Source organism: Neopsephotus bourkii, unplaced genomic scaffold, assembly GCF_033783945.1.
Source record: "Neopsephotus bourkii isolate Nb327-2 ecotype Australia unplaced genomic scaffold, CSIRO-AGI_Nbou_v1 NB_1792, whole genome shotgun sequence".
NCBI classification, from domain to species: domain Eukaryota; kingdom Metazoa; phylum Chordata; class Aves; order Psittaciformes; family Psittacidae; genus Neopsephotus; species Neopsephotus bourkii.
The window spans coordinates 3,019,643-3,040,851 of NW_026902266.1; the positions used below are offsets into that span (position 1 = coordinate 3,019,643).

Consider the following 21,209-nt stretch of genomic DNA (forward strand, 5'->3'; position numbering starts at 1 on the left):
GCCATGGTGGAGCTGGGTAGATGCTCCCCTTGGAGAGTGCAAAGGAGGTGAGAGATTGCCTGCAGAGGATCGTAGCTGCTCATGCCTTTTGCTTAATGCTGGCTTCCTGTCTAGAAAACATTATTCATTCTGCTCACAAAGTCTTTCTGATTTGAGTATTTCATGCAGAAAACACGCAGCGATGGCAGTGAACACCCCAGGCTGTCAACCAGGCACCTTCCTTCCCAGCTTCACAGCCCACCTCACATGTGGCTTGGGAACACATCCCTCTTACAAGCATTGGGATGTTCTAAGTATTTCTGAATGTTGTGGAAAAGGGAACAGTAACTGCTTCCTTGGAGGAGATGGTATGTGTGTGTCCCAGATGGTGGGCTTGTGGGAAAGATGGAGGGAGGGAGGGAGCTCCTGAGTTGCTGTAGCTGCAGTGCAGCAAGAAGAGGTGGTGTTATGAAGAAAGCTTTCCTGGTTTGAGGCAGTGAATACATTTGAATTGTTTTGCAGAATAAACAGCTTGCACTTACTACTGCTGTAATGGGATAGCCAGAGAAGCAGAAGCTGTGGCTGCTTCTGCAGCGGAAGGCATCAATTATGGAGGAAGGAGAACATGTTGTATGAGGTCAGGAGACAATAGGACAGACAGGTCTATATTCTGACTTTTCTTTGCCTGTCCAGGTGATGTTTGCTGTGGTAGGGTGTGAGTTCCCAAGGTAACATGAAATGAATCCTGCCTCCTTTCTGAGGAGAAATGGGTCAGTGTTTGCGATCCCCACAGTCTCAATAGCACAGCCTGACATGTTATAAATGCTAATTATGGTAGTAAGATCACTTACTGAGTCACTTCAGCTCACTTTGTGAAGACTGTGTGTGGAGAAATGGAGAAATTATACAGCAGAGGGATGTGGGTACTCATCTTTGCATGGACAGCTGCAGGAAAGGCAAATCAGATTTTATTTGATGGAATCTCCTCTCTCCTTAATCTTTAGAGATTTAATGAAAAGCTTAACATTAGGAAAGACCACCACAGCCCCTAATCTCTTCTTCTGTATGCCACAGACAAGTACATTTCATCTGTTTATCACTGGGTGAATTTTAGTGTTGTTCTAATCTATGGTGAGAAAGAAAGGCTTGGGAATGGCATCTGCAGCACATCATCTCTGGCACTTACTGGGGACTTCTCCACCTGCATTAATGCTGCTTGGACCAACACACACCTAAGCAGACCCCAGAATGAAGCCTGAGGTGTTTAGGAGCAGCAGCTGGCTGGGGAGTGCATGGCCTGGCAGGCTCCCTGGTTTGGCGGTGCACAGAGAGCTGGAAGGCAGAGGGGTCTCCAAGGGAAACCTGCAAATCCAGCTGGCAGCATTGGAGCAAAGGGGAACCAAGGTGCTGGTGCAAGCGAGCCCATCTCATGCAGCTGGATGGATCTTCAGGCCATACCACTTTTCATGGAGCTGGCACCTCTAACAGGGAAAAGGAAAGCAGTAGCTCTCTTGAACTGTTCACACTCACTGCTGGAGGGGCTGTGTTTCATCACATTTATTTTCCAAGGGCTGTTTGTATCTGAACATACACAGACCATTTTTTTGGGAAAGGTGTATTGATACTCAGGCTAGTTATTGTAGCCTTTGGAGGCTTGGGGCTGGGAAATCCACTGGAAGAAACAACCCTGCCCTTGGTGGCCGTGCTGTCAGCTGGAACACGGTGGCGAAGTAGGGAAGTCATGGGTAAAGTCTACTTGTAGGGAAGAGGTGAAGCTCAATGAAATGTGAAAATCTGTCTAAGCAGAGGTGCCAGGCTGGACTTTGTGGAAGGATAAGGCAGCTCATGCCATCCCCCAGCTGACCTGTGAACTTGTGGAGCCATTGCCCTTCCTGGGGAGCAGCTTGCAACTTGGCCAGAACAAGCTCTGGCATATGTACCCAGGCACAGCCTGCAGCAGCATACCTGTGGAGAGAAACACAGAAAGAAAGGGTAAAGCAGTGCTTGACTTTGACGTGGTTAAAGGGGGTCCTTACACATCTGTGCTCTAGGTGTGATCTGTTTTAAAGGGCTTGTCCAGCTTTCTGCTATGGACAAGGTGACATTTAGGTTTGGATTGTGGTGGCTGTGGGGGCAGCAGCTGTGGGAGGGACACAGGGCCTCTGGCAGGCTGCAAGGCAGACAGCTCTCAAGTGCATGTTTCCCCATCTCTGCTCTTGAGAGTCACTTACTGGAGACATGGAACTTTTACCCTAATTAAGAACGATATAGAAATAAATGTAATGTCAAACTTCCCCAAAAGTGCAGAGATAAAAGGGAGGGGAGCTGAGGAGCAGCAGCTGCCAAGTGGAAAACCCAAAGCTTTATTAGCGCTCCATTTTCCACATGGAGCACCACGGGGTTTTGTCTTCTTCAACTGAGATGAAACTGGAAAAAGGTCTTTTATCTGTGGCTAGCTCACCCAGGCCGCTTACAGGGCAGGGAGGTTATTTATCCTACCTGCCAATCCTGCCTGTAGCTTGTTTACCCAGGAGGATGAACAACACACACATAACCTCATAGAGCCCCTCTCCGCGGGACATGTGCTCTTCAAAAATCCTCAAGTACTAACCTGTCCATCTACTTTGCTTTCCTACGAAAATGAAGCATCGGGAGTTGTTCTGTCTCTCCCACCTCCCCACACTTGTGACCTCTATCCACTGAGCTTAATAGATACACAGAGATCGCAGTGTTTGTCTGACCCTTCATGTTGTGGATCTGAAAGTAATAAAACCATTTTTGGTCTGATTTATAGCTGAAGAACAGAGGAATCTGCCAAGCAGGCTCTGGCCTAATCTTGTACCTTAAAGTGGGAACTGCTTATCTCACATCCCACACTAGTGCCGCAGGAATGATCTCCTGGTGGGAAGACAAAGGAGAGCAGTGCTTCTGGCTGCACGGTGTCCCTTGCTGTTCACAGGTGAGGCACGCATACTCAGCAGGGTGTGGGTATTTCACAGACAAGCAATAACTGTGGTCTTTAGGGAGCAGCTGGACTGCAAAAGGTGAGATGTACTGAGGGAGGTGGGAAAACAACTTTTGATTGCTTAGCTGCTTTTGAAAGGTGCAACAAGGAAGATGTAGCATGTGAATAATTTCAACAGAGTCTTGGGGAGCTGTCTTCTTGGCTGAAGTTGAGACATGAGTGTTCCTCCTCTGCAGTTACTGACATGTGCGACCTCCAAGGAGTCACCTGGGGAGCTGGGAGCTATTTGTATCACCCATCTCTAGGTAGGGAGCCTCATCTTCTCATCTTGCACCTTCCCCATCGATGAAGCAGTGCTAATCTCAGGCAGCAACCAGGCAAGGGGCTGTGGCTCATCTTGCCTGGATGTGCACAGGAGGTCCCAAGGTGTTCACAGCAAAGCTGCATGAGCTGATGCTCGATGTTAGTCCCTATTAAGAGCCTGGTTCCATAGCTTTCTGTGTCAGTTCTTCTCACTTTTTTATGGTGGCAGCAGATCTCGATTCCTTATATTTAAATCTCAATTAAAGAGTGTTTTCACTGATGCCTTAGGCTGCCAATACACAGCTCAGTGGGGCTGCCCCTGTATGTGGTGAGCTGGGGGGGGCTGGCAGGTCCTGCAGCTCTGCCCCAGTGGTCTAGCTGAAACTAATGCATAGAACCTATGCCTTCTGAAACCATATGTGGTCTAGCTGAAACTAATGCATAGAACCTATGCCTTCTGAAACCATATTTCTAGATATATGTTTCCTCTGAGGTCATTTTTCTTCTGGCCCAGACTTAGTGCTCGGTTAGTTCTTCACAGCCTATTAAAAGCTCTTCCTGCGTAATGTTCTCTCTTTAGTACACAGTGCCAAATATATCCAACCACCAAAACCTTCTGCTCTCAGAGGGACAAGTTTGGCACAGGGGGTATTTATGGGAGGGGAAATGTGTGTGTGCACAAAGCTCAATACCATTTTTCCTGTGTTTATCTTCCATCAAGAGGCCTCTCAGGGCAGGTGGGAAAAGTCACACTGCACTTCCGTAGCATCTTAGTGGTGTTACTCTCCCAGAAACAGCCATAAAATGGTGGCTTATGGGTTTGCAATGACAGTTCAGCTCCTTGTTTCGTTCCAAGCCCTGGCTGTACTATCTGTCAGGAAGATAATTCCCTGACCTTGTGGTCAGGGGATAAGTGCTTTGCTTAGTGATTAAGCCACTGCAGTATATAACATGGCATGTTTAATCCCTTTGGTAGCTGGTCCTGGGGAGGGGGGCAGGAGCAACTGCAAAAATACCACGGCTTGTGATAAGTCTGGAGACCTCAGAAATGGTGGCTGTATATGCCCATCCTCCTAAGTTAATTTGATGGCAGACTGGAAAATCACCAGCATATCTAGGGCACTGTTTTATCAAGTGATAGAGCCATAAGGTGCAAAACCTCACAATCATCTGATTGTGGCTTAGGCATGTCAGAAATCAGGGAGTCCTTTTGCATGTTGATCCTGTCTGCTGGCTGGCACATGTAAAAAAGAAGGTTTATAATTATTTTCCCTTCACTCTGTCAATGGGGGAAGGGACTCCTGAATAACCAACTAATCCTGCTGACTTGAGCTGGGGAAGGATGAGATACAACCTGTTCTGCTGCTTCAAAGTTGGGGCTTGGATATGGCTGTGAAACATCTGGCTGGCATGCTGGAAATACCCACAAGCCTGCTTTAATGTCCAAACAAGTGCAGCCTGTGCACCAGGGTGTGGATGGATGCATGACCAGGTTTCACAGCTGTACAAGTCATCGAGGGCTGAAGCCCAGTCCCGCTGGTGATATTTAGGGTCCTGTCTGCAAATGAAATCAGAGTGAAAAAGCTTTGACTGACAAAGTCTAACTTAAAAGGTTTCATTCTCCCAACCAGCCTTCTGTCTACCCCCTTCTGCTGAGAGTCTGATTCCTGCCCCTTCCAGTGCTGGAGAAGGTGGGGACATGAGCCCACATCCAGCCTGCCAGCGATGAGACACTTACCTGGCTTGAGGGAAGACCCTTTTTTTGACAAATCCTCTCTTCCCATGCTGTCACTGCATAGTTGAGGACTATAATCCCCCTTGTAATCTAGCATTTGCCTTTCAGAAGCTCCCTGCCCTCCTTGGGAAGAGCCTGAGCCCCAGGTTTTCATTGGCTGTGGTGTCATCTCTGCTTGGACACAGGAATGTGCTAGTTGTCACCATGTGTTTGCCTTTGGGCTATTGATGTTACCAGGCATAAACCCAGCTCCACAGTCTGGTGACCAAAATCACTGCTTACAAATAAAGCCATGCATGGATCTGACCTTTGTGTGACACTGCCAAACAGCTATCCAGTTCCCTAATGAGAACTGTGCTATGGGCATGTTGTGGGTCTCTACCAGCAGTTTGATACTAAATTTGGTCTTTAAGAGAAAAAGAAAAAGCAGAGTTAAACCAAACTGCAGCAGAAATGTGCTGCTTTAACCTGTGCTCTTGAGCTAGATACCTCTTCTGCAGCTCGTCCTCCTGATCTTAGACAGTAAAATCTTTTTAGTACCAGCTCATACTGAAACACTAACGGAAGTGGTCCTCATCACCCTCTGAATCACAAGACCACTCTGGGCACCCCAGTCCACTGCTCTAGAGCCCAAAGGGTAGTAGGTTAGCTCAGGCTCCCTGCTAAAGACATGAGATGCTGCCTGCCAGCCCCCCAGAGCAGCACCCACAAAAGCCTAGGGTCAAGGAAGCAACCAGTCTGGAGTGCTCCCACCATTCCTCATTCCCTGAGAGTATCCAAAATGTATGAAAGGAGCTTGCATATCTGTTGCATGAGACCTAGAAACCATGTCTCCTATGATTTGAAGGTTTTTTAAATCTCCTATTTTGCCATTTTTCTTTTCTCTCATGTTCAGCATTTCTTTCCTCTGGTGAGACATTTTGTCCCTTTGCATTTGTGCTTCCAACTTCCCCATAGAAAAGACTTATGCTAAAATGATGCATCTGATACACTGAGCCCCTGGACAGCCTTGCCTCCTTGCAGGATGCCTCTCTGTACCCGAGGACATTACGGTGTGTTGTCATGGAGAGGATTTGGACCGTATTGCTGGGTCAGCAGGTACCAGACAGCATGCGAGTTTATACAGCACTGGCATCAGGATGGATGGAAAGGACCCCTGCGGATTCCAGGAGACTTTGCAGAAATTCCCCTGGTAGCTTACAGCAAATTTTGTGCGCATCTGGGGACTCGCAGGCTGTGGCTGAATCATGTGTCATCTGCACTGTAGTACAGTGTCTTTGCAGGGAGGGATCTGCAGGTTCCCAGAGACTGCAGGAGCTGCAAGAAATCTAGAGTAGCACAGTGTAGTCTGATCAGAGACACTTAGAGAGGACAAGAGCTCTGGGAGTGAACATCGCTGCCTTCAGGAATCTCTACTTCCACAATGTTTTGATGAAATCATCAGTAAAATGCATTGAAATACCTGACTGCAAGGAGGTAAGTGCAGGTTCTTTGAAATGTTGTAGGAATCACAGAATACTTCTGTTACAAGACAGAGTGCCTTCTGCCCAGAAAATATTAGTACTCACAGCTCCCACGAGATGTGAGTTGGAGTGACAGCTACCATGCAAAGTGATATAGAAACCATCTACAGCAAACCTAAGATGTCAGGTGCTCTAGTGTTGCATAAAGCCCTGAAGAATCCCTTGGTTTACCTATCTGATAGCGTTTTCTGAGAGCAGACAGGTTACCTCTGGTTTACTGAAACAATCCTCCTTGGCTTTATTTCCTCCTGTGCCTTCATTAGGTGAAACTGCTAGCAGAAAAAGCACTGTCATAACTCAGAGCTTTTAAGATATGTCCAAAATTCCTTAGTGATAACAGGTCATGCAGAACTAAATAAGCTAATTAGGAATTTACCAGCAGAGCCATAAATAGGTTGAAAAGCCCACAGAGAGAAGGTGGAGAATACTGGACCGGTTAGTCCATCCTAAGCTCTGCACTGCTAGAGTTAAACTGCTAACGATGACCGAACTAGTCTGTTTAACTTTGGCTTGGTTATATTCACTCTTCACTGGTAGTCATGGCAATGGTGATAGGGTGCACACATTTTAGACGGGATGCCAGCCTCTCCCCAAAGAACAGGTGATGATGACTGCAGAAAGGAAAACTTCCCTCTCATGCAAGAAGGGGCACTACTTCCCATGCCAAGCGCTGGTCTAATCATGGCGGGCAAATAGCTAATTGCTTCTTCTGGGGCTGCCAGTACTTGCCCCATTCATGGTACACTGCCTGGGAAAAGCAACTCAAGGAAAGCAAATCAGCAGCAATGCTGCTATTTGAAAATCAAACAGTAGCATCCCTTTGCTAAGCCCCAACATCCTAGCTCTTCCATAGGTTTTCAATGTACACTGCCCAAAGCCTAGATTCATACAGTTCCTATAGTTGCTCATGCACAGGCATGTCCCAGTTTAAGGAAGAGCAGAGCAAATTAGTTGGCTTGAAGCCTCTGCAGGCAGGTGGAGACTTGGATACACGCTGTGGTCAGCTCCCCAGGTACCTAGCTGCAGTCAATGGGAGCAGGAGCCTCAGGACCAAACCGGCTAGGAAACAAGGGCAGCTTGAATCTGGTGGGAGCTGAAAATGGTGCAGAGGCTCCTAGACAGTGTCTGAATGAGGGCTGCAGAAATCCCTTAATGAAAGCAAAGCGTCACTCCTCTGTCAGGCTTCATGTCAGATGTGGGCTGAGTCCACACAGGACAGCTGTGTAGTGGTCCCTCTACAGTGAAAATAATGCCTTTCTGTTCATGGATCTTACCTTTCCCTTGAAGTCTGAAGAAACAGCTGTGGTAAATGTGAAGCCTGTCCCATTCAGCATGTATCAGAAAGAGGTGCACAGGTAGCAAACCCTGTGAACAGAACGGCCGCCCTCCTAGGGTCTAACAAAATGCATGCAACTTGGCATTTAGCAAAACTCTCAACTGCTGGCATGATGCTCAGAGCTTTATTCAGGAGGGAAAGGAAAACAGCTTTCTGCTTTACCTACACATCTGTGTTTTGAGCTTCCTTCCTCCATTATTATCCCATCTCTTATAAATCATTAAACAATTGTTAAAAATAGCACAGCTTACTTTGGAGGTGATTAAAAAAGAGAAGAAATTATACCATCACCCTCTTACAAAACAAAGCATTCCTCGTAGCACGGTACAGACACAGAGCCAAATCTCTTACTCCCTGCTGTTTAGTTTGCTGTCTGACAAGTATCTCTGTGCCAGCTGCTCTTCCTCTCAGCTGTGCTGAGCTGTTGTTTAAGCAGACATTGTTACCCAGGAACACAGTGTGCAGCACAGGGTATTGACAAACTTGTTGCCCAGCCTAAAAATACCAACTGATACGTGACCCTGTCATCCTGTTGCTTGGGTACAGTGCAAGCAGGGGGAAATTTCCACCAAGCTCTCGGAAACATAACCTATCCCACTGTGATTTACATAAATAATAAAAAGTTTAATATATCCAGGCTGTATTCATTCCTGGAGTAATTCTGCTGGCTCTAGGGAGAAAACCAATGAAGTGAACTGGATCCTCTAACTTTAATGTGCTGAAAGAGTTATTATATGCTGTCATACATACAGATATAAGCAATTCTAGCTAGCCAGGATGGTATAAGGATTCTCAGTGAATGCCTGCTGTTTGATTTAACATTTCCATCTGTAGCTCCTGCCCATCTCTGCTAATGCACCCTCCTCCCACCCTGCCTCTGTCCCAGACTCTCAGCACAGCCTTATCTATGATACTCATCTTCAGGCCCCTCATCTGAAAGTGCTTCAAAGTTCAGGGGGCAATGCCTAGAAGTGGAGGCTGGCAGCTTAAAACCTTCATCCTCAGTAAAGCACCAGCTTCAGAGCAAGAGCCAGAGGAGCTGTCACAGCAGGGGTACAGTGATATCCTTCACTTGCAACCAGGAACAGTTAATTAGAGGGATGCTTAGGAACAGGGAGGACCAGAGAGCAAGCTCCAGCTACATCACAGAGGTCAGCATGGCCCGGGGCAAGTCACATCAGTTCTTTCTGCTTCATTTTTCCTGTACTTAAGCTGAGGGCAATAATTAGTTTACCTCACAGCCAGATCCTGAGATTCGATGCAGGGAACTTTGTAAAGCACATAGGAAGAAAATTTCACTGGCAGTTTGGTTTTGTAATACAGGGTATTTCTTACTGCCACAGTGCTTTTGTAATGTGGAGGATTTCTTGCTGAACAGCATGGATGTAAGAGATGAGTGTGAAGTTGCCAGAGAATTACTTAGGTCCTCTCAGACTAGAATCTTATAATAAGGTTGTGCTTCACAGCAAAGAGCCATGCTCAAAGAATATGACAAAGAAGTCAGACCTATATGATTATTTTATGCCCTAGCATTAGGAGGCATGTTGGATGTGGGGCATATCCCATTATGAAGGCTCTGAACACTGTCATTCCCCAGATTGCTGCTTGCTCTGCATAAATGGAGAATGTGCTTCTAGGTATCTTGTACAGAGGAGTTTTGCATTTTTATTTCTTCCCAGCGTTTTCTCTTCAAAACCTGATTTATCTCATCAAAGAGAAGGGCAAAGCTGGCTCCTGCCTAAAAGGATGATTTTCCTACTGTACCTCAGCACTGGCTCTTTACAGCACGTGCTACTTGATAGCCAAGGGCTTGTGGGGCTGCACACTCCCACAAGGAATTGAATTAGGGCTCTGCAGGCTCACAGTAGAACATGCCTGCACTGTGCTGCAAAGTAAGTGTCACGGGTCTCATTTCCAGGACTAGAATAAGCCAGTTTTCCTCTTCTTTGCCTATGACAGCTAAGTCAGATTCTAAGCAACTTAATTCCCTAGGACCTTGACTCAGCAAAGCATTAAATGAGCTTAAACTTGCACACTTTGAAAGGAGCCTGGCAGGTCCATCCCAGAGCACCTCAGCCCTCCTGGATCTTGGTGGCTGCTCTACTAAAGAATAGCACAGTCCTAGGTCTGCAAAACAGAACTGTGTGCAAAGACAGCCACGGTCATCACCTGTATTTAACTAGTTTGGTGTCTCACCCTTGTACCTCCCAGCATCTGCTTGAAGAAAAACCAGAAAAAGGTACAGCAACCCCTCCTTTCAAAATGGCATTCTATTACATTTTTGTCTTCACTACCCATGGAAGAACATCCACAGCTGAAAGCAAATCTCTGCAAGTTCTGGTGTAACAGTTGGGGGCGATGAGCTATCCTCACATCAGATGTGGTCAGCCTGGCTCTCTCTGAGGTCAGGAATGGAGCAGAAAATCACACTTCCCTGAAGAAGTCATGTCCCTAATGACAGCTAGCAGAGGTGGTTCTGGAGCTGTTCTCAGCCGAATGTCTGGAAAACTAGTGGTTGATAGACTTTGTATTGCAAATTCTGTTTCCCACGTCTCCCTGTCCAAGCTTGGCTTAGTAAAGACAGGCACAACAAAATGAGTCTCCTCTCAGAACTGTGTGCACTGCCTGTTCAGCATTTGTTTAGTGAACAGAATTTCCCTGGCATCAGGAGAAATTTTAGCACAGAATGAGCCTGGAGCCCTAGCATCATGAAAGCATCATGAAAGAAACACAGCAGGTAACAAAGGTAAGAAATCTAACACACATCTCTCTCACCCATGTGGTGAAAGTATTTATGGTAAACTGGGTTAAAAAATACCTTGTGAAATATTAGCCAGTGGTGGTGCAGCTGCTCCTCCTAGTAGTTTTTGAATTTGCCTTCCAAATTCAACCTTGACAGACATCATGATTTAGTGATGAATTTCATGTGAAGAGGCTGCATGTAGGAGAGACTGCTGGCACTCTCAATGGCAAGATGCTATCGTCACAAAATGCAAGACTCCAGCTTTAGCCTAGATGCTGTTAAACACTAGACAATCCACATAGAATCACAGAATGGTTTAAGTTGGAAGGGACTTTAAAGGTCATTCAGTTCCAACGATCTTGGTCTGTGAACACTCAAAATGTGTGAAGGATTCATCTGGAGCTCAGGTTTTTAGTCAATGCTTCCCGCCATGTGTGAGTTCCCTGATGTCTGATACAAGATGAATTCATCCTGTAGCCTTGAGTTCACAGAAGTGAGAATCACAGGGCACTTTGCTCAAGGAAACCAGGCTGCACTGTTCTGGAGCCTCTGAAATGACTTGTCTTATTCTGTGATAGCCAACTGTGTGACAGACTTGTGATACTGTGCCCTTGGTCATGTTGTCCCTATGCAAAACATTAGTATATTATGGGAGTCTTACCGGAAAATGAATCCCAGGACCTGGTCCTGTAATTCTTTTTAGAACATTTAAATGGTATTAGAAATTCTTCTCCCTAATGTTTCAATATCTAAACTTCAGAAAGCCTGTAAACATTCAGAGTGGTTTCTAGCAGGTCAGCTTCTAGAAGTAGTCCCAGTCAATGGGCAATAGTAGGCAGTACAGTGGTTCTCAAATGGGGTTAGAGGTGCACCCACATGTCAGTGTTTGGCTGTATATTTGAATGTTCAGTGTCATTTGATCCAGATTTTGGGTTGTCCTGTTAGATCTATGGGATCCAACATGAAACCTGGAGCTAGACTCCAAACATTAAGGAATTGAAACCCAGGAATTTGATGCTAGCTGAATCTAAGATGTGTTGTCAGTCATTGAAGTTTCCCGGTAATTGTCCTTTTGTTACTACTAAAGTGCAGGTATTACAAGGTCTAGTGGTCATTCTGTGGCATGCACACAAATGGCCAAGAAGCAAAGTCCTGATTATAATCTCATGATTGTAATACAGCAATAGCCTAAAATGTGTTTTCTAATCAGCTGATCTTTTGCTCTAAATAAGCTGTGATAAGCTGTGATTTACTTCTGAGCTGTAACATGTTGCTTTCTTTGATTTTTAGTTCTCCCTGGCCTGTGGCTCAGTATCAAAACCACCAAATAAGCCTCATCCAAAAGGGTTTAATTTCTGTTCCCACAGAAATCCAGCAGCAGAACTCCTTCTCAATTAAACACAAGCAGAAGCAGACCAAAGATATCTCTCATGCCTCCACTGAACTTGCTGACTTCATTTCCCATGCTGCAGTTTTAAACAACTTACGAACTCTGTTGGCTTTCACAGACTTTAAACTACAGAAATAAAAAAATATCCATACACATATTGATGTCTTTTGGAAACAAAAATATTTTTTCTTAGATTGCACATTCAAAACTTGAGCTGCACACTGCACAGTACAGGAACAGTAGTTTGCCGATCCAATTACCACCATGTAGGTGCGTTTTGATTAGTTCAGCTCTAACCCCACGGTGTCAAACTCGGTCAGCAGCAGGAGATGGACTCCGGGTGTAATTACAGTCAGGGGTCAAGACATGGCTCCTGTGCTGTGAAGCATTCTCACTTTACACTGGAAATGTCCCCTCCGAGGGAGGTTTGGACAAAGCCTTCAGGTAGATTGCAGTAGACCTTTGGGGGAAAAAAAATGCTGTTCCAGTTAAAGACTGTGTCTGCTCATTTGCCCACCACATTTTGCCTTCTTTCTGCTGTTTCCCAGCTCTTCCCATCTGCCCTCTGCTAAATGAACCAGGCAGTGAACTTCAGCCACAGCACAATGATGCAGGGAGCAAGAGCCCTCATATCCATGCTGGCAGGCTTTCTCTGCAGCCCCTAAGGCTACAAACAAGATGGAATGTTGGCTATGTTGGAGTCACTGCAGATTTCGGCCCAACTGTAGTGCTGCCAGGAAGTAAAGAAAGTTCTGTGCAGGCTGGATTTGGGCCATTGGGCATCTCTTTCCTACATCCTTGCAGCAACAAGGGCACACATGGCCCACTGTGCTATGAACAATATGTGAAGAACACTGTTTTTTATCAGCAGATTTAAAACAGTATGTGAAATAGCTGCCACGTTTTTGTGCGGTACCCTGTCCCCCCAAAATAAGAATTTAGGGTGGTTGTTGGTTGTGCTATTTTTTAAATGTTAATGCAGAGGAGCTTCTTGATGCATTATGATGGACAACTGGTGATGTCTTCCCACTCATCCATGACAAGATCTTTCATTTCTTATTCAGGTGGGCATGCAGTTCTGCTTCCAAGGCCATTTTGTCAAACGTGCGCATGTTTGTCTCCTCACGCACCTTTTCCCGGACATGGAAGGATGCCCGAGCAACAGACCTGGCATTTTCTAAGACAGTCTTCTTCTCCTTGAAGATCTGCTCACTCCTCTCCAGCTTCCTCTCTATAGAGAGGAGGGTCTCCCTGCGCCGTAAGTCCTCGTACTGTTCCACCTTCTGCTTGTTCATCTTCTGCACTTTCTCCTTCTCCAGACGGCTCAAGACCACCCTGCGGGCTTTTTCTTGGACAGCCTCTTCAGCCACCTGGGCAGCATGCTGGAGCTTTCTCTCTGTCTCTCTAGCAAGGGCTTCCAAGTGCTCCTTCTGCTCTCTTTCCCTCTTCTCTGCTGCCAGTTTGGCTCTCTGGATCTGCATGTCCTCCCTCCTGGCCTTCTCCCTCAGCTCCTGGTTCCTCTTCTCCACTAGTTGCTCATAGTTCTCCTGAGCCTTCGTCAAACTCATCTCCAGGGAGGCCTTCAGCATTTCCCTTTCTTCTGCCTTTTGCTTGGCCAGCTCCTTGAGCAAGGCCTCATGTTTCAGCTTCTCTGCTTGGTTGAGCAGTTTCTTCTCCTTCTGCAGCTGTACCTCCTTCTTCAGCCTCTTCTGCACAGCCATGGATAGCTTCTCTTGCAGGAGCTGCTCCTCTCGCTCCTGGTGCTCCTTCTTGCCCTCCTCCTTCACCTTCAGGTTGTGCTCTTGATGAAGCTTCTTTTGCTTGTCCTCCTGGATGGCCCTCTGCAGCCTTTCCCTTCGCAGCCGCTCCTGCTTCTCCGCTTGCTCCCTCCACCTCTCCTCGTGCACCATGCGCTGCCTCTGCTTCAGCAGAGCTGCCTCCTCCTGCTCCTGGCTCAGCCTCCCCCGACGCTTCTGCACCTGGCTCTCCCACAACCGCTGGCCCTGCAGGAGGGCCTTCTGCTTCTCTTTCTCCTCCTGCTCCTTCCGCTGCTCCGCCCGGCGCCGCTGGCTGTCCCACTGCAGGTGTGCCGCTTGCCGCTGCTCCCGCAGCAGGCTGGCCTCCTGGTGCTTGGCGATCATCAGCGCCGCGATCTTCTTGTCCCTCTCGGGCACCTCCGAAAGGCCCTTCTTCCTCTTCACCTCCCTGACGATCCTCTCCACCTTCTGGGCGGTCTGCGGCGAGTGGCTGAGGTCGCCCAGGCTGAAGCTGCGCCCCAGCAGGGAGCTGGTGGCGGCAGCTGCTGCCCCCCGGCCCCGGCCGCCCACTTTGCCGCCGCGCTCCCGCAGGCTCTCCCCGCTGTAGGAGGACGAGGCCCCCGACTCGGACGAGGTCTTGCCCCAGCTGCCCTCACGGCGCTTCTGCAGCGAGTCCAGCGAGTGGCTCTTGGCCTTGGCACCCCCGGACGGCCGGGCCTTGCCCCCTCCATGGGGCCGAGGCCCGGCAGCGGTGGCAGCAGCACCAGCAGCCCGGGGCGCGCCGCGGGCGGCGGGCGAAGGCGGCAGGCTCCCGAGGGGTGCGAGGATCCGCCTCTTCTCCTCCCGAATAATCCGCTCCCGCTCCTCGCGGCACTGCTGCAGCTTGCGGCGGCGCTCCCGCTCGTAGGCCTCGTAGAGGCCGGCGGCCACCCGCATGGAGCGCCCGGGGGCCTCCCGCAGCAGGTCCCCCAGCGCCCGCGGCAGCAGCTCCACCGGCCGCACGGCGCAGCGGGCGCAGGCCTCCAGCGACCGCGGGCTGGTCAGCACGTACCGGCTGCCCTCCGCCGCCGCGCAGTCGAAGTTGTACAGGTCCAGGTGCAGCAAGGGCGACTGCTCCCCTGGCCGGGCCGGCTCTGCTGCCGCTGCCCCCCCGGGCGCCGGGCAGGGCGGCGGGGGCGGCTCAGCCGGCGGCTCCACCATGGCTCGGCCTGCAAGGGGAGAGAGCGGCGGGCGGTGAGCGGAGCGAACGGACCCCTTTGTCTCCCCGGGAAGGCGCCAGAGCCGGGAGGGCAGGAGGAGCTGCGTCGGTGCCACCTGGGCCAGGGGAGGGCAGCCGTGGGGGACGTTCGTGGAGGGAGGAGGTCCGGTGGCGTGGGGTGTCGGGTGGAGGGGGATACCTGGGGCGGGGAGGTGTGTTTGGGTGGTCGGTGGGCGTGCGTGGGGCGGTTTGGAGGGATAGAGGCGTTTGGGGTGACGTGGGGGGCGTTCAGCGTCCCTGCGGCATGTTTGGGCAGTAGGCGCAGGCTTGTTTGGCGATGAATGGGGGTGCACGGCGTGTGTCTGGGCCGGCGGCTGAGGACTCCGGTGTAGGGGGTGCTGGGGAGATGAATGAGGATGCTTGCGGTGCACCGGCTTAGCGGTGCGGCGGACAGGGCTGTCTGGGCGTGAACGGGGATGTGGGTGCACGGGGGTGTCAGGCAGGGCTGGGAGCGGGACCGGGACCGGGACCGGGACCTCCCCCCGGGGCCGGTACCCATGGCGCAGGACGGACACCCCCGGCCCCCCACAGCACTCACTCACTCACCGGGCGGGCGCGGCGGGCAGCCCCGCGCTTTGTCTCGGTGCTGGCAGCCTCGGGGATCAGGGGGGTGGCGGCGGCTCCTCCATGGCAGCCCGGGCCCCACGCGGAGCCCCCACCTCCGGGGCGGCGGGCACGGCGGCTGCCCTCAGGCTGAGGCGCCCCGCGCGGGGGGCGGGCGCAAGCGGCGCGGGGGGAACCCGCCCCGCGGTCCCGCGTCGGGGCCGCGCCGGGCTGGGGGCAGCGATGATGCAGGGCGGGCGTCCCGCCCCCGTCCGCTGCGGCGGGAGCGCGCCGGGGCTGGCTCCGGCGGTGGGCAACGCCGCTGGGCGTGTGTCCTTCCCGGCAGGCATCCTGCATCCCCGTGTGTGCATCCCTGTATCTCTCCATGCCTCCGTGCACCTGCCCCTCCGTGCAGCTCATCCCCCCTGGGAGCGGCGCTTCCAGGGTTGTGCCCTCTGTTTTGTGCTGTGCCTGCACACAAAACAAGCCCACCTGTATTTACAGTTAATACAAACAAGGATAAAAGGGGTGTAAGAAGGAGGAGGGGATGCTAACCCAGTTTTTACAGATGGCAAACTGAGCCACAGGGAGATGAAGGTGCCTGCCTTGGGCTACCTAGGGAATTCGTGCCAAGGCACAGTTCTCAAATTTCAGTTCAAAGCCATTTCCAGCAATGAAACACGATTTCCTTCAGTGCTTATCCAAGCTATTGCTTGCTGCTGGGTTATGTCAGGGCTGACAAAAGGGGGAACTTTGAATATGCTGATTGCAGTTACTTTGATATTCCCCTCTTTCTACAGGGATCCTGGGCTCAAACAGCCTCAGTGGGGTCGAGGAATGCCCTGCTTTTAAAACACCATTCAGCAAAAAGGGGATTTTATCTGGTTGTGGAGTTGCAGAGCATCTGTGCCACATAGTGGAGCAACTCTGATTTTGTCACGCAGAGGACAGTGGTAGCAAATGCACCATTAGCTACTGTGTTATGACTTCAATGCTTTTCAGCAATTTCTCATTTAACCTCTACAGGAGCAGCTTAATCTGCTTTGCTGTAATAAGGAAGGACTTGGCACTCACTAAAGGACTTCCAGGATGGCCCAGGACAAGGATACAAAGCAACAGAAGAAGAACTCAAGGCCTAGGGAGTCCTTGGAAGAAAGCTGGAAAGCTGCAGGTTAGTTGTGGTTTCATATTGTACACGCAAAGACTTTGAATCATGCTTACCCCCATGCTGATGAATGCACACAGTAATACACCCACAGCAAGTGGGCAAACTCCACCAATAAACTATATTGGTCGATGAGAAACTCAACATGAGCCAGCAGTGTCTGATAACAGCCCAGAAAGCCAACCATATCCTGGGCTGCATCAAAAGGAGCATGACCAGCAGGTCGAAGGAGGTGATCCTGCCCCTCTACTCTGCTCTCGTGAGACCTCACCTGGAGTATTGTGTACAGTTCTGGTATCCTCAACATAAAAAGGACATGGATCTGATGGAACAAGTCCAGAGGAGGGCCATGAGAATGATCAGGGGACTGGAGCACCTCCCATATGAAGACAGGCTGAGAAAGTTGGGGCTGTTCAGCCTAGAGAAGAGAAGGCTGCATGGAGACCTCATAGCAGCCTTCCAGTATCTGAAGGGGACCTATAGAGATGCTGGGGAGGGACTCTTCATTAGGGACTGTAGTGATAGGACAAGGTGTAATGGGTTCAAACTTAAACAGGGGAAGTTTAGATTGGATATAAGGAAGAAGTTCTTTACTGTAAGGGTGGTGAGGCACTGGATTGGGTTGCCCAGGAAAGTTGTGAATGCTCCATCCCTGGTGGTGTTCAAGGCCAGGTTGGACAGAGCCTTGGGTGACATGGTTTAGTGTGAGGTGTCCCTGCCCATGGCAGGGGGGATTTGAACTAGATGATCTTAAGGTCCTTTCCATCCCTAACTATTCTCTGATGCTATGATATTGACTAATTTGATCTCATTCATTCATCAGCATTGTAGTCTGCAGGGACTGGTTATAAAGCTTGGCAATTACTTAAGTGAAAAATCCTCAGGCTGGGAACAGCTCTCTGCTGTCTGAAGAGCCCAGCTCACTGGCTGATGGAGCTGACCATTAGCACTAGCTGCAGCACCGTAGCTGTCAAACTATGGCTGTGTTCCCTCCTCACAGGAAATACTAAGCTGGTAAGTGTATATGCTAGGTAAGGTATGGGCTTCTCAGGGCCTTTAGCACATTACTGTTTCAGCCTCCAACGGGGCTTGCATTTGGGCCTTAATCTTTCAGGTTTCCGTGTGGATCTTCAGGAGCCCTATAAATGGTCTCATGAATGCAATTGGAAGGGTATTTACTGGGAGATTTCAGAAATAGCTGGATATGACTTTTATACATACTATCCAAACATGGACCCATATCCCTACCTCATCAAGACTAAAGGAGATTTGGGATGGGGCAGGAGTAGATCTCCAGAGGAGCTGCACGGGATCACTGCTAGTGAGTCATTTTCCCCACACAATTATAAAACCTAGTTCTCTGTTGGCTGGAAATCTCTAGAAATCTGTGCACTCTGGCAGAGCAGTACTATAAGATTACTTTCCTGCTCTAATACACATTTTCTTTCTTTGCATTGCTGTTAATCATAGCAAGAGATAGATGTGGGGCAGTGGAAAGTTGGGACCACAGACTGTGGAGGTGGAAGTATTTGTATCACTTCAATAAATTCTTCTGTATGCTATTCATGGTAGATGTATTAATTACTTTCTTCCCATGCAACTTTAGAACCGCCTGTGCCTGCATTTTTCTCTGCTTTCCTTGTAAGAGCTGTTTCACAGCCTATGATTTTACTCATTGGTAAGATGTTGCTAGTTACTTTCAGCTTTTTTTTTTCCTCTTTTTGTTTTATCTTCCCTAGTAAGTGTTATGCCCTACTTGGGTTTATGCCTTAGAAGTTATTTGTAAACTGTTTCCATATCCCCTCAGAGCCAAAGAAAACATACTGACATAACAGATCAATCCCCTGTAGTTGCACAACTAACTATCACCTTTCTTCTGACCTCCTGTCAGTGTATCAGGCTCTCCCAGTAGCTGCTGCTCTGAACTGAGCAGAGTGGGGTTTTGCCTAGCACTTGACTCAGTGCTGCCTGGTATGGGGTAGCTGTGTGCACAGTCTTGGTGCTGATGTATTGCCTTCCTTCTTCCTAACATCTCCTAGTGTCCCTTTTAATTTGCTAGCTGTCCTAGGTTTTTTCAACACAGTTTGACTTTTCAGAACTGTCCCCCCCTCTGCCAGGGGGAATATTAGCTGGTGAATTATTTCCTCCTTGCTAAATAGCTTTTGTTTTGCAGGTTCAATCCTGCCTCCAGCTAGTTTGCAGTTTCTACTCTCTCCTTCTCAGGCTGTGTTTACATGGTTGTTGGGAGGATCCTGACCTAGCTATTGTGTAGCTTCTCCAGCTCTCAACCTACTCTCTTTTGTTCAGAGCCCTCCTGGTTTTGCACCAGAATGTTCCTGCACATTCCTGAGCCCTGGGAACAGGGAAAGGTGACAGCCTTGGAGAGAAGAGAGTAACACAGCTTTTAGGTTACAGGCTGCTGGCATCTCCCAGGCACAGTGCCCTTCTCTTCCCAGCTGCTGGCAGAGCACAGGCACCCAACACCTTCCTGAGCATGTCCCTTCTCTGCCCAGAGGCAGCTACTGCACCTCTTCCAGGACATACCAGAGCCTCTTCAGTACAATTTTCTGTCAGCTGGATGGTTTAAGCATTGGTTTAAAACTTTAATGAGTCACTCAGTCTGAGATCTTAATGATCTGAAGATACTCACCCCCATGATACTCTTGGTCCCTTCCTTCCGAACAGCCCCTTGCCACATGCCATAATCCTTTGTTTACAGTGCTGCAGCCCATGCACCTAAGTAATTCTGCAGCCTGCTCTTAGCTGATGTTGAACATAAAGTCCCGTGACACTTTCCACACTGGGCTTGCCTGGTAGCCAAAGGCTGAAATCTATCATGCCACAAAGTTGGTGTAACAACCTGACATAAGCCAAAGTTCTCCTCCAGGAGATTTCAGTGTTGGCTCCTTTTATCCATTTCCTATGCTTTGCTTTGGCTTTTGTTACTCTCTGCTTTTGTTCTGCCTGCATTTACCTTCCTAAATGGGTGGCAGGATGGGCTTTTGCCTTCCTCCATCTGCTGCCACAGTCTGTCTCTGGGGAGATGCAGGGAAAGCCTCCCTCCTCCCGGGCTTTAAGCATTGTTCTATAGCCCCCTCTCAGGCTGTTCCAGTGCAGTAACTGCCCCCAGCCAAGGCACCCTTCCCACCACTCACAGCCTAGAGGCTCGGCTTAACGTTGTCATCTGTGGCTGGGCCTCAGCCACTTCACGTGAGTCTCCTGGGAAATGGAGCTTCTGGCTGGAGCAGATGTGCAGAGCAGGGAAGCCGAGGAGATGGGCATGAGGAGGTAGCTGGAGACGGCAACATATGGTAAGGGCAATGCAGAGGGCTGCTGCCAGAAGCAAAATGTTTGGCAGCCACTGGGGACACACTTGCACTACAAATACGTCATCCTTCACTAATTTAAAGCCAGAATCTAAGGGCAACATTTGGATCATGCTGATAGTGAGTTGTTATTGGTATTCATCTTGATGAGTAACACTGGTGTGTGCTTTTGCTCTCTCATCAAAACCACTTGGTCCTCAGTAACTAAAAAGTTTTGTTGGTGTCTAGCTGAAAGCATTTCCAGATGGTTGGCAGTCTCTGTATTAAGGACTGGCAGCAGTGTTGCTGCATGGGTCCTTTCTTGGAGTTATGGTGAACAGCTCTGTACTTGGCTCTGTGCAAGCTGGGCACATCCACAGTGGTCTTTGTATTTGGGTAAACCTATGCAGTTACCAGGGCAGTCTGAAAAACATATGGTAGGTGGCAAAGAAAATTTTTAAAATGAGGGAAAAAACCTTGTCACTGCATATTTCCATGGCAACAAGTGTAGATGTGAGAGCAGATTTTAGGCTGGATGGGGCTTTGGGCAACCTGGTCCAGTGGAAGGTGTCCCTGTCCATGGCGGGAGGGTTGGAACGAGATGATCTTTAAGGTCCCTTTGAAACCAAAGCATCCTATAATTCTGTGATACTCTGTTGTCAGTTGTTATTTCTGGAGAAATTTGAGAACTGGCATATTTTGACTTGACCCAAATTCGAGATACAGCTGCCGAGCCCGATGCATTCAGTTCTCCTGGTCAGGCTTGGCTTCATCCGGAGACCTCATGAGTCAGGAGGGTGTTACAGAGCCCTTGCACATGGTGAATCCTGAAGGGCAGATTTGGCCCCAGGGTCATAGAACAAACTTACGATAAGGCAAACAAATACATGAATCACTCGGAAATTAGTATGGGGACATCTTTGTTATGTGAGGGGTCAGAGTACACTGTTGGAGTGATCTGTGCAGGACCACAAACTCATCTCCATGAGCTATTATTCGTAGACAAATAGTGCAGTGACCCAGAATCATCTCTAATGAGCAAGTGCTATTGAGTGTAAACTCAACAGGAAGGTACATGCTAATGCTGGTTACATTTTCAAGCTGAAACTGAAATGCAATTACGTTCCATTCATTTACTTGAAAACTGTTGGTTTTGAGCAAATGATCAGCCTTGCATACTGCTTCAGTTTCCAAGCTGTGCTATTTA

At 49.1% G+C, this 21,209-nt stretch overlaps 3 protein-coding genes across 3 annotated transcripts in view; 2 read left to right on the plus strand and 1 right to left on the minus strand.

The window, feature by feature from the left end:
* PLEKHD1 (pleckstrin homology and coiled-coil domain containing D1) overlaps positions 1–21,209 on the plus strand; it is a 71,689-nt gene that overhangs the window by 39,440 nt on the left and 11,040 nt on the right. The gene's annotated exons all lie outside the window — the stretch shown is intronic.
* On the minus strand, positions 11,913–15,691 carry CCDC177 (coiled-coil domain containing 177). The gene is made up of 2 exons (XM_061380291.1): positions 15,536–15,691; positions 11,913–14,939 (listed from the first exon to the last, which is right to left on the minus strand). Exon 2 carries the CDS (start codon positions 14,929–14,931, stop codon positions 13,024–13,026), a length of 1,908 nt encoding a protein of 635 aa, XP_061236275.1. The 5' UTR covers positions 14,932–14,939; positions 15,536–15,691; the 3' UTR covers positions 11,913–13,023.
* Positions 14,861–21,209, plus strand: part of SUSD6 (sushi domain containing 6) — a 93,511-nt gene continuing 87,162 nt past the window's right edge. Inside the window, exons 1-2 of the mRNA XM_061380329.1 lie at positions 14,861–14,964; positions 16,559–16,703. The gene's annotated coding sequence lies outside the window, so the exon portion shown is untranslated. The remainder of the gene's footprint in view (positions 14,965–16,558; positions 16,704–21,209) is intronic.